The sequence below is a fragment of the Drosophila persimilis genome, unplaced genomic scaffold (assembly GCF_003286085.1).
Source record: "Drosophila persimilis strain 14011-0111.01,24,50 unplaced genomic scaffold, DperRS2 tig00000124-arrow-pilon, whole genome shotgun sequence".
In the NCBI taxonomy this organism is placed as follows: domain Eukaryota; kingdom Metazoa; phylum Arthropoda; class Insecta; order Diptera; family Drosophilidae; genus Drosophila; species Drosophila persimilis.
Window position 1 is genome coordinate 14,816,745 of NW_020825294.1, and position 12,761 is coordinate 14,829,505.

General features: G+C 45.2%; 1 protein-coding gene across 1 annotated transcript; it reads right to left on the bottom strand.

The window, feature by feature from the left end:
- Positions 1 to 2,684: 2,684 nt before the first annotated feature.
- Positions 2,685 to 3,656, bottom strand: LOC6603472. Its single transcript, XM_002028415.2, has one exon. It carries the CDS (start codon positions 3,590 to 3,592, stop codon positions 2,864 to 2,866), a length of 729 nt encoding a protein of 242 aa, XP_002028451.2. The 5' UTR covers positions 3,593 to 3,656; the 3' UTR covers positions 2,685 to 2,863.
- Between the last annotated feature and the right edge of the window lie 9,105 nt (positions 3,657 to 12,761).

A 12,761-nucleotide genomic window follows, 5' to 3' on the forward strand; every position in this document is an offset into this window, starting at 1 on the left:
CGCTGGTTTCAACAGCTCAGTTCGAAGTTTTCAGCATCATCGCAATTCCGTTTTGGGATTCAACAAGCTGGAGTCTATTTGACCTCAGAACCACCATAATAACGGTGAACATCCACCGAGACCAGTTCATGGGCACTACCCAAGAGGAATTCCGACGTTGCCTTAAAGTACACAACGAGGAGTTCATCTGCTTTGACCATCAGACGATCTTCAATGTGGACAATCGCTGTGAGTTTCAACTGTTTAACAATAAAACAGAAACACTGTGTCAGGTAACACACACAAAGGCTGACACGGTGTGGCTAAAAACTCAGCATCCAAATAATTGGATCTTCGCAACGCATTCTACAACCAAACTTCAAGCAGTATGCAACGGAGTTCCGTCAACCATAACACTGGAAGGAACTGGTCTACTCTCCATGTCCCCTGGTTGCACTGCTCGCAATACTGAAGTAAGCATCAGCACCTTCAGAACCACAATCAGCGAAGTAAAATCGACTTACAGTCGGTTTGATGACGTGAGCCCACCGGAGACATCACCCTCGCCACCAATGTGGCAACTGAAGAACCAGACATCAGACTTTCTTCAAGAACTTGATGATCTACGCCAGCAACTATCAACCATCAATCATCAGGAGCTGCCACACCATCTCACCACCGTGCAGCACCATCAACTCGCTGCTTACGCAACCCTAGCAATATAAATTTTATTGATCATTGCCTTCATTTTCCGGGAGAAATATCAACTATGGAAACCAAGGCCATCAAATCCCAATCCAGCCATGTCATCACCCCCTATACCCCCTGCACGCCGGTTTGCGGTTGACTTGAGCGATGGTTGAACACCAGAGAATGTTCAGACACAGACATGTATTTAATGAATATTAGGAATATACAGTTCAATCTCATACACAAATACTCATAAATAAAATTGTTCATGTCATTTCATGTAACTGAATATGACGACACGAAAAATACATTAGGAACTAAGAATAGACAATAGCACTTGTAAACTCGAACCCACCAAAAGGGATCAAGCAATAAACTATCTACTTTATTGCTGCCAAGTACCTAAGTAAATACACTGAAATATAACCCCCGCACAGAGTAAGTGTACCCAATCTAAAAATACACTCACAAGGAGCCTGTGCGGTCCTTCCCATAGAATAAGAATTCCACTGTTAGCTATATAAGGAGATGCATTTGTTCAATAAAGTCAGTATCAGAAACAGTACCATAGGTGCCTGTCACTCATCTTCCATCGCAATCAACAGAGGCTGTCGCTGTGTCTTCAGATCCTCACTTGCGCACCGTAGGATACCCTCTCCGCAGTCCAACTGGTTCAAGTTCTAGTTGCGACGACCAAACTGTAGACGGTTTATGTACCGTATGCAACCCAGCTTCCTACACACACACACATACACATTAACAAAAGTCTCCTTTTTATAATCCGGTTAGATTTCTCTATGTTCCTGAACGCAACGTAACAAAAACTGTTTTTGTTCCTCAACCACTGTTAGACGACCATGAAAGTCTTGCATCAATTTCACAGCTCTTTTTGCTGTATCATTTACTGCCTTAAATAATGAAAGACTCTTCTTGCTTTTTAAGTAAGATGGGTTACTGTTCCATGATGAAGGGCGCAGACTCAAAAAACTGTCATCAAATGATGTCCTACTTTGTTTAGATATAAAATGGGTCCATATGTTTTTCTAAAATGGTAATAAAACAAGAAATTGCATATTTGAGTTAATAATTGAAGTTTCTAATATTACTTTCCAAAAAGTGCACCGTTAAGATCTTCCATCAATGGTACATATCGTTTTTCTAAGCTGGTTCTATTTTGTTTAGTCAAATAATTCGCTTCTAGCTCTTGCTTCAGCCGGTTGTGTTTTTTTCTTGCTCCTGCATTCTCCGCCCTTTGCATAAATATCATACAACATTGTTGTGATATATCATCGCATCTCTTTAATTTGATTCTACTTTGTGTTAATCACCAGTGTTTTGTTTGTAAACAAGTGTTTAATATAAATTCAATATTCGCAACGTAAAGCATTGGACTCGTGCAGGCAATTTGTTATTGTTTTTTGCCCAGTCTGCTTTTCGTTATCGCTTCTTCGGTGTGCACTGTTCTCGCGCATCAGCGTTTGCATCGCCCACACTCTCTCGTGAGCATTAGCGGGCTGCTCGCATTGTTGCACTCACTCTCTCTGGACATTTCTTTTGTGTCTCTGCTTTGTTGAGTTTACTGCTCGTTTTCTGCACTTCGTTGGATCATCTGCTTTGAATTATTGCCGCTGCAGCTGATTGTCTGGCCCGCTCTGCTGTCTGCTCTCCCATTTTACCTGCGCTCTCACTCTTTGTATTTCTTAACAATGACTGTTGCTGTATTTGTATACACATCAAAAATGCTTGGCTGCAAAAGAGCAGCATAATGTACATAAGTTTTTACATATGTATATACGTACAAGGTATCGAAAATAGAGTATGCAAAGGTCATTCGAGTATATAAAATGTATATAGTGTTTGTAGTAGGTATGTAGGTATGCTTGTAAAAGCATAAAGAGATATTCAAATGCTTTGTTCCGTCAATGTTTGTTTTCAGACTTCAGCCGGACGCTGAGGTATTTCAGCTTTCACGCGTGTTTGTATGTATAAATATTCGGTAAATATAGGTTTATATATAAATATGTGCGTATGCGGTATATGTTGGTGTAAGTATGTGTATGGGCCTTCTTCTTGGCAAGCAAAGGCGGTAAGGCACAAGCATTTGAGCCACTGAGATTACTTGGTGGTCGCTACTCTTCCCCATATTCGAGTAGATTATTTGAGGTCCATTTAGGATTGCTTCCTGCTGCCTTTCCTAGTACAGCATTATGGCGGCCTGATGCTTGTCCTTGCTTTCCGGCTCCAAGCGAAGACGGCGATCGCGGCTCTCCCGACGTCTGGCATAAAGGAGAATCGTTATGTTGAGCAGCACCACAATGGTGGAAATCACGACCAAGTAGAAGCTATAGCCCAGAGAAGCCAGCCCAGTACTATACCAGTGTTGCTGCTGGTGCTCGGTGAGAAGCACGTTGTGTATGAGATATTGGTAGAACTGCACTAGCCATGCAACAAAGGCCACAACCTGCGCTCCTGCGGCTGATATATTGGCAGTTAAAAGCAGAACCATGGTGCCGCCTCTTTTGGCTGCCGAGGCAGACTTTAGGACGGCAGCAATGGCAGCCACGGCACAGGCTAAGAGGCCAAATCCAGTTCCCAAAGTCGTAAGAAGCCAAAGCCAAAAGCTTGTGTCGCCGTTCTCAGTTCGAATAAAGGTGTAAACATCAACTGGATAGGTCCGTACTCCAAATCCGAGGTTTAGGTGCTGGTTCCCATAGAAAAGGCCAAAATTGACATCGCCCTTAGCTTCTGATGAAGTGTGTCTTCGCGGGTTGGCTCGTACCCAGTGGTTTGTGGTCATGCTAACAAGTAGCAGCCCAATGGCCAGGCAACTACCAAAAAATGTGGAAAAGACTAACGCACGTGTGCGCATGCTCATCTTGATAAAACTTGTGATTACCGGGGGCAAGAGCAAGGTTTTCACCATTTAGAAATCTTCAACACGAAAGACTTGAACCTTTCCGGCTTACGGACCGAACATAAGAGTAGTCAGACTCTTTGTTGAATTTTTCTTGATTTATTTTAAGATATTAATATCTTTGTTATTTATCTTACTTATAAAAATACGGTAACATCTTTTTGTTCTTTTATTATTCGTGCACGATGATTCTACTGCTGTCAATAATGGCAATTGTTTACAGTGCGAAGAAATGCGAATTCGGTGGTGTAATCATTTGTGGTTCATTCCTTAGCTGTTGGCTGTGCGACAATTTTGCCCACATAAAATGTGCTGGTGGCGGAAATTTCAGCCGGCTAAACGATCTGATCTCGAAACGTATGGTCCTGTCTTGGTCATGTCTGGCTTGTCGGGAGATTGAGGCCGAAATGCGACATGAGACAGACTCGAACTGGGTTTCTGGATGTTCGGAAACATTTTGTGGATCTCAATGAGAAATTTCTAGCCCTTGAAATCACAGTTTCTTGGGCTCAAACTCTTGAGCGAATCGCCTAGACGGAAAATTCCGTATAATGATACCAATCTCTTGTACCCTAATCCGATTGGTACGCCTGCCTCCCACCTTCATCCATCGGAAGCATTTGTTACTCCGTGTAGTCATACCACGCCGTTATCTGTAAATCCGCCAACGGTGGCTCCGGTGTTCTTTACACCGAGCAATTGCTTCCTTCGAGCATCCAAGTTCCCAACAGCATCAATCCCATCCCTGCAGTTTCTGTTGCCGTCACTTCTGACGCGGTGAGTGCTCCTAGTGCGGGTGTGTTGGTTGCTGGTGATGTCTTGCCAATTCCTGATCCAGCCGTTGCTGCCAATTCTTCTGCCCCAGGACCGATATCTCTTTTAGGAGTGGCTCCACCATCACGATCTCGCTCGAGACTTCAACTTATAGCAGTGGCCCCTCGGAAAGCAATATTTGTTTCTCGTCTTATTCCTGAGGCTTCAACGAAGGACGTTAAATAACATATTTCTTCTAAACTTAACGCTTCGCCTGATAATATAGTTGTGACTAAATTTACATTTAAACATAAGCGCAACATATCATCTTTTAAAATTCTTCTCCCTGATTCTTTACTATCCAATTCTCTAGAACCGTCAATATGGCCGGAGCATACAATTATGCATGAGTTCCATCTCAAAGATTCGAACTCAAATCCCAGAATTACCGAACCTGCTGCAGCAAAAAACAGATGTACCTATGTACATAGATGTATCTATGCACTATCAGAACGTTCGCAGTTTGTTGGGCGAATTCCGTCAAATTCATACTAATAGTGAGTCTTTTGATTTCGATGCCATCGCGTTTACCGAAACCTAGCTTAACTCCCCTGTCAATGATCATGAAATTTTCATTGATAGTTACACTATTTATAGAATGGACCGCCCATCTTTTGCAGGTGGGGTTCTGATAGTAGTTAAATCTGTTTTCTCATCTGAGTTATTCCCCATTCAATAACATCCATGGAATTGAATTTCTTGCAGTCAAAGTTCGTGTAGGCTCCGCATTTTTCTATTTAACCTGCTCTTACATTCCTCCCAGGTCTGATGCTGAGCTTTACTTACACCACCTCTCAGCAATTAATACTGTCGTATCTTCATTAGGGTGCAATGATCGAATTATTGTCATGGGGGACTTTAACCTCCCATTTCTTTCTTGGCTGCCTTGTGATGACGCTAACCTGTTGTTTCCCAATTGCCATAATGACTTTATCAATGGGCTAACGGATATTTCCCTTGGCCAAAAAAATGCCGTTAAAAACATTAGGGACAGACTTCTTGACCTCGTTTTTGTTAACGATGCTTCTCTTGCTACGGTATCTAGAGCAAGCCCAATATCAATCCCTGAAGATCCTTACCATCCAACTTTGTTGATATCCATGGAGTGTACACAATCTGGAGGTGCTGACAGTTCCATGGCTCCTTGTCACATAAAGTGTTTTCGCAAAACAAACTTTATCGGTTTAGATCTACATCTCTCGCGTGTTTATTGGTCGTTTCTTTATTCATTACCGAACATAGATGCAACTGTTAACTCGTTTTATAGTTCTATTTACTCCGCCCTTAATACTTTTGTTCCAGATATCACTGTACCTGTATCGTCCAAGCCTCCCTGGTTCTCCAAGTATTTGTCATACTTAAAAAATAATAAATCCCGGCTCTATAAAAAGTACCAGAAGTCGGGCTCCACGTCGGCCTTAGCTCTATACTCCTCCGCTCGCTCTCTGTTCCTTGCCGTCAATAGTCAGTGTTATAATCATTACCTTTCACAATGTAGTAGTAACTTTCGTAGTGATCCTAAAAAATTCGTTCGTTAACTCTAAGCGCAAGTCAAACGCTTTTCCTTCGTCCCTTCATTACCAGAACAAAACAGAAGCTTCTGCGGATGGTATTGCAAATTTATTCGCTACCTTTTTCCAAACAACGTACTCGTCTCAAATTTACAACGCATCCACTCCGTATCCGTACCAGCTACCTCAAGCATTTTTCTGCCTTTTTTCGAGGAAAACGTTGTTCTGGAAGGTTTGTCATCTATGGACATATCGTTTTTTGCGGGTCCAGATAAGGTGCCAAGTTGCATTTTAAAACACTGTGCCCAGTACCTTTGCAAACCCTTGACCTTTCTCTTCAACCTCTCCTTGGAACAGTCTTGTCTCCCGGTAATTTGGAATGAGTCCTACATCATTCCGCTTCACAAAAAAGGTTCAAGATCAAACATTGAAAACTATTGTGGTATCGCAAAGCTTTCCGCCATCCCGAAGCTTCTTGAGTTCCTGGTAACCCGGCAAGTGCAACATCTTTGTTGCAGCTTGATATCTCCGTCGCAACACTGTTTTTTCAGACATCGTTCAACATCGACTAACCTTCTTGAGTTTTCTAACCTAATCCACCGTGGTTTTCAAATTGGTTTGCAGACGGATGTAGTTTTTACGGACTTCAGCAAGACATTCGATTCTGTGAACCATGCTCTGCTTATTCACAAGCTCTCTTTATTAGGCTTCCCAACGAATCTTCTAGATTGGATTTTGTCCTATCTCTCTAACCGTACTCAACGTGTTTTGTTTTCTAACCTGTTGTCAAATACTGTTAATGTTACTTCAGGTGTGCCACAGGGAAGTCATCTGGGCCCGCTTCTGTTTATTTTATTTGTGAATGACCTTCCTCAAGTTACACTACAAGTTACAAGTTACACTACTCTACTACACTAATGTATGCTGATGATGTTAAAATCTGTCTGTCTTACTCTGATTGGTATTTGCACACACGCCTTCAACTTGATCTAAGTGAACTACTATTGTGGTGTTCAACTAATCTTTTTTTTCTGAACCTTTCCAAATGCAAACTTATGACATTTTACCGTCGTGCTCCTCATATTCGCTTCTAGCTCTTGCTTAAGCCGGTTGTGTTTTTTTTCTTGCTCCCGCATTCTCCGCCCTTTGCCTAAATATCATACAACATTGTTGTGACTTTGTTTTGATATATTATCGCATCTCTTTAATTTGATTCTACTTTGTGTTAACCACCAGTGTTTTGTTAGTAAACAAGTGTTTAATATAAATTCAATATTGCAATCGTAACGCATCGGACTCGTGCAGGCAATTTGTTATAGTTTTTTTTGCTCAGTCTGCTTTTCGTTATCGCTTCTTCGGTGTGCACTGTTCTCGCGCATCAGCGTTTGCATCGCCCACACTCTCTCGTGAGCATAAACGGGACTGCTCGCATTGTTGCTCTCACTCTCTCTGGATTGCTTATACTCTCCCTCTCTGTGGACTTTTCTTTTGTGTCTCTGCTTTGGTGAGTTTACTGCTCGTTTTCTGCACTTCGTTGGATCATCTGCTTTGAATTATTGCTGCTGCAGCTGATTGTCTGGCTCGCTCTGCTGTCTGCTCTCCTACTTTACCTGCGATCTAACTCCGCTCTTTTATTATTCGTGCACAGTGATTCTACTTGCTGTCAATAATGGCAATCGTTTGTAGTGCAAAGAAATGTGAATTCGGTGGTGTTATCATTGGTGATTCATTTCTTAGCTGCTGGCTGTGCGACAATTTTGCCCACATAAAATGTGCTGGTGGTGGAAATTTTGGCCGGCTGAATGATCTAATCTCGAAACGCATGGGCCTGTCTTGGTCATGTCTGGCTTGTCGGGAGATTGAGGCCGAAATGCGCACAATTATGAGACAGACTCGAACTGGGTTTCTGGATGTCCGGAAACAATTTGTTGCTCTCAACGAGAATTTTCTTGCCCTTGAATCACAGTTTCTTGGGCTCAAACTCTTGAGCGAATCGCCTAGACGGAAAATTCCGCATAATGATACCAATCTCTTGCAATCTAATCCGATTGGTACGCCTGCCTCCCACCTTAATCCATCGGCAGCATTTCCGTGTAGTCATGCCACGCCGTTGTCTGTAAATCCGCCAACGGTGGCTCCGGAGTTCTTTACACCGAGCAATGTGGCCGTCACTTCTGACGCGGTGAGTGCTCCTAGTGCGGGTGTGCTGGTTGCTGACGACGTCTTGCCAACTCCTGCTCCAATTCCTGCTCCAATTCCTGTTCCAATTCCTGCTCCAATTCCTGCTCCAATTCCTGCTCCAATTTCTGCTCCAATTCCTGCTACAACCATTGCTGCCAATTCCTCTGCCCTTGGACCGAGATCTCTTTTAGGAGTGGCTCCACCATCTCGATCTCGCTCGGGACTTCAACTTAGAGCTGTGGTCCCTCGGAAAGCAATATTTGTTTCTCGTCTTATTCCTGAGGCTACAACAGAGGATGTTAAACAACATCTCTCCTCTAAACTTAACACTTCGCCTGTTGATATAGTTGTGACTAAATTTACATTTAAACATAAGCGCAACATATCATCATTTAAAATTCTTCTCCCTGATTCTTTACTATCCAGTTCTCTAAAACCGTCAATATGGCCTGAGCATACAATTGTGCATGAGTTCCTTCTCAAAGATTCGAACTCGAATCCAAGAATAACCGAACATGCTCCAAAAAACTGATGTACTATTTTTCCATGCACTATCAGAACGTTCGCAGTTTGCTGGGAAAACTGCGTCAAATTCATACTAATAGCGCGTCCTTTGATTTCGATGCCATCGCGTTTACCGAAACCTGGCTTAACTCCTCTGTCAATGATCATGAAATTTTCATTGATAGTTACACTATTTATAGAACCGCCCATCTTTTGCATTATTAACAGATAATTTGTTAATTTAATAAAAAAATAAAATAAAAAAAAATTTGTGACCATTCTTTCCAAATGTAACATCGTCATCAAAAAGTGAGACTACCGATATTTCATCATATAGATACCATAAATGATTACAAAATATCTTTAAAGCTGCTTTTGCTATAGCTTCATCAAAAGTTTCATATTTTTCTTTTTAATTTTAATTATTTTTTTAAAATCCTGACACGGTGCTTTCACAGCCGAGGAACTTTCAAGCCATGGTTTCACGTAGGTAGAGACTATGAACAATGACAGGTCGTATATTGCTGCGATTTCTTTTTTAGTGAGCTTCAGCTGAGAGCTTAAAATTGCCAGTTTTAAAGTGTAAATGGCTCGTGCCATCCAAAGAGCTTGAGGCATCGCGCCAGGAGGTCTTACTCTCTGTTCCCGTCCAATGTCGCCACCTAGGAATATTATGGAGAGTTCAATTAACTCCCAAAAGTCTCCTCTAGCATAATTTTTTTTCAGTTTCGTTTGAAAAAACTCCATCCACTCATTATATTTAGAACGGCTAAAGTGCGCTTCCACAGTTTGTAGACCAGATTGTATTTTTGAAAGGTCCAGATTTTTCCAAGTGTCCCCCTTTTTAAAAAGGGGAATATCTGGACTTCTTGCTATTTCCGCAATACTCTTTTTTGTACAAGCTCGTTGATGTGAGGGCAACATGCAAAATATAGCAAATCTCTATAAAATTTTTGCTGTAACAATAAGCACGTGCCGTTAAACCGACCTGTGTTTGAAGCTGTTGTATCAAAACAAAGAATTTGTACGCAATCTTCAGGATTTCATTTGAGAACCGCATTCCAAACATCTTGTGCTTTCACTTTACCTGTCGAATTTTGCAGATGTGGCACTGCAATGAGTTGTTCGTTACTTTCATATGCGATTACAATTGGAAGACGTTCCTCCTTACAGCTTCGAGCATCTAGAGCTGGTAAAAGCTTTCCATCCCAGTGCAGACTTACAACTTGTGGAATATTATTGTTGAAATCCTCTTTTATCGCTAACGTGCATTTCTTCCGACTTTCTGTACGAATTCGTTGAATGGTAGAATTGTTAATAATAAGCTCATCAAAATTGTAACCAAGTGCCTTTACAGCTTAGCTTGAAGAACGTAAACAGAGTACCTTACACTAAGCTGGCACCTATCTAAGGCAGCCACGAGCTTCGGAGTGATTAAGTTTTTGCTACCACGTCTTTTTATGTTTTGACCACTTTCGATTATCATGGAGTTATGAGAGCTTTCTGCTATATCTTCCAAGCTTGACAGTGAATCATCCTACAAAGTTAAATAGTAAAGTTCTAAAAATCATGAAGAATAATTTCATATAAATTTCAGGTCATTGATATTTGCGGTCTTCTGTTTCCGGCTTTCGCAATGTTGCAATTTGGCGATGGGAAACTTTGGACCAGGTAGGGGCCGTTGAACTTCAGGGCTAGCTTTGCTGCAAAGCCCTCGGCGGTGTTTGAGAGGTGGTGTTGTCGTAGTAGTACCATAGTCGCCGGCGGCGGTTATAATGTCTCCCTTGCTCTTGACTGGCTCCCTGGATGTTGTTCCGGAGGCCTGCGAGTGTTGGCAGTTCCTCATGTAGAAATTCCCGTATTTTCGGCACGATGTCGGGAGGCCATGGGTCGGAGATTCGTTCCGAATCGTCCTCGGGTGGGACGTCGATTCCTGGGTCGCAAGTGTGTTCGGGGTTCTCGGGGAGGATTGTTGTGTCGAATGCGCTTGGTGGTTCGACTTCGCGAGTGTATTCGCTTATGCTGGCGACGACGGCGGGCGCTTTAATCATGAGTAGGGGCTCGTGTGTGTCCTGGGGGGTGCTTGCGCGACGTTGTACTTAGCGTGATGTACGAACGTGCGGGTCTCGATGGCGATCGTAGCGTTTGACGAACGGCTAGTTTGGGCGATGAAGGTCACCGACATGGCATGCCGGCGCCGTACGAGGTGTTGCCCGGAAGGCGTTCCATGATGTCGGGGACGATCGATAGTGCGTCGGCTCCAGGTACGTCGGGGTTCCGATGGGTGCCTCGTGTGGCAGTGATCGCCTTTCCCGGTTCCTGTCTGAGAGGATGCGGGAGTAGCGGGTCGGTCGGTGTCGTAGGGGTCGTTTTCGCTTCGAGGGCGGTGTCGACGCGGTCGTGGGCCATGGTGGCGGTCGGAGGTGGTACCTCGAGAGCCTGGCTGCTGCGTGGCGGCCGTCGTTGCTGGGGCCGGGTTATCTTCTAGAGGGGCGTCCTGGGTTCCTTTTCCTTCGTTGGTAGAACCGCGTCAGTGCCCTCGGGAGACCGGCTCGCTTTCTTCGCTGCTTTGCTTAGTTTTGGTTTTCTCGGTGTGGGCCTGGGGCTAGTGTGCCTCGTCGTGGGTTCTGTGTTCCTTGTTCCTTGTGCTCTTATCTCGTGTCGTGGCGAGTTCGTGGGTCCAGGGCGTGTACTTGGGCGGTGATCATCGGCATGTTTGGGATGGGGCGTCGGGAGTCTTGGAGTTGGAGGCGTGTGGTGCCACATTGTATTGTGGTTTCAATGGCGCACAGGAAATCCATCCCTATGATGGCTGGCTCTACCATGTTGGGTAGTACCAAGAGCGGCATCTGTACCTCTTGCTCGTCTAGTTTGACGCGCGCTAGCAAGATCTGAGTTATCTCGCGTGCCGAGCCGTCGGCTAGGCGTATCGGGACGCACGCATCGCGCAGGTCGTTCTCGTGGCCGAGTTGGCGGGCGAGGTCGGCGTTGATGAAACTTCGGGACGCCCCGGTGTCGACCGTGGCTTCCGTGCGCCGCCCTCCGATGGTCACTCTCGCTACTATCCGGCCGTCGTGTACTTGTAGCGGGTTTCTTAGTTTTCTTAGTCTTAGTCTGAGGAAGCGTCGTGCCCGGCTGTTCCCGTGTCAGCTGGGGACGCGAGTCGTTTCCCGACGGGTCCTGGCGGCAACAGCCCTCGGTGCGCGTTCCGCGCTTGCCGCATTCCCAACAGAAGAGGATCGATGGGTTGGTGCAGTCGCGAGATACATGTCCCGCTTCTCCGTAGCGTCGACAGACAGCGTGCGGGTTGGCGATGGGGGGTGGTGATCATTCGATGTGTCGCTTCCTGTGCTGAAGCGCCGGCTTGGTGCGGCTTCCTTGCGGGTTCCGAGGTGTTCCAGTGGGGCTTTCGGAATTGGGTCCGATTCACCCCGTTTTCGTTATGCACTTGTTGTGCCGCTGGCCGTGTGTACCTAGGTGGTTGTCGAGGGGGGATGAGGGTCGCCGGTATGTTCCGTTCCTGGATGCTCTCGAACTCTGTGGCCAACATCGTTAATTGCGTCAGACTTCTCAGTTCGTGTCTTCGCACGTACAGCTGGTATGCCGGGAGGGTGTTGTCATAGATCCGGCTAAGTTCTTTGGCTTCGTCGTACCCGGCGTGGTGCATGAGCAACCGGAGCTCGATGACGAAGTCCTTGAATGGTTCGCCCACCGCTTGTTTGCGGTCCCTGATCTGGTCTTCCAATTGCTCGAAGTACCGGGGAGGCAGGAAAAAGGCTAGGAATTCCTGGCGGAAATCGGCCCATGAGGCGCTCTGGAGTCGGCTGGTGCAGAACCAACGGTTGGCTCGGTCGGTGAGGAGCTCTGCCATGGTTCGCGGCACGTAGTTCACGTCTACCCCGTACGAGAGGGCACGCTCTTCCAGTAGTTCGACGAACAACAGTGGGTCGTCCTGCCCGTCAAACTGGATTCCCCACTTTCGGATCCGTTCCGCCATCTGTGCGGCGTGACTGTAGTAATGGCCGTCTGTGGGGCCATTCCTTCCTGCTGTTGGCAAGATCCTTCTCATGGGCGAAGGCCTTGGCTCCGGGGGCGGGGGCTTCGGTAGATCTTCGGCGGTTATCGATGTCGGTGAGGTGCTGGCTTTGCCTTCCATGATTCCTGGAACT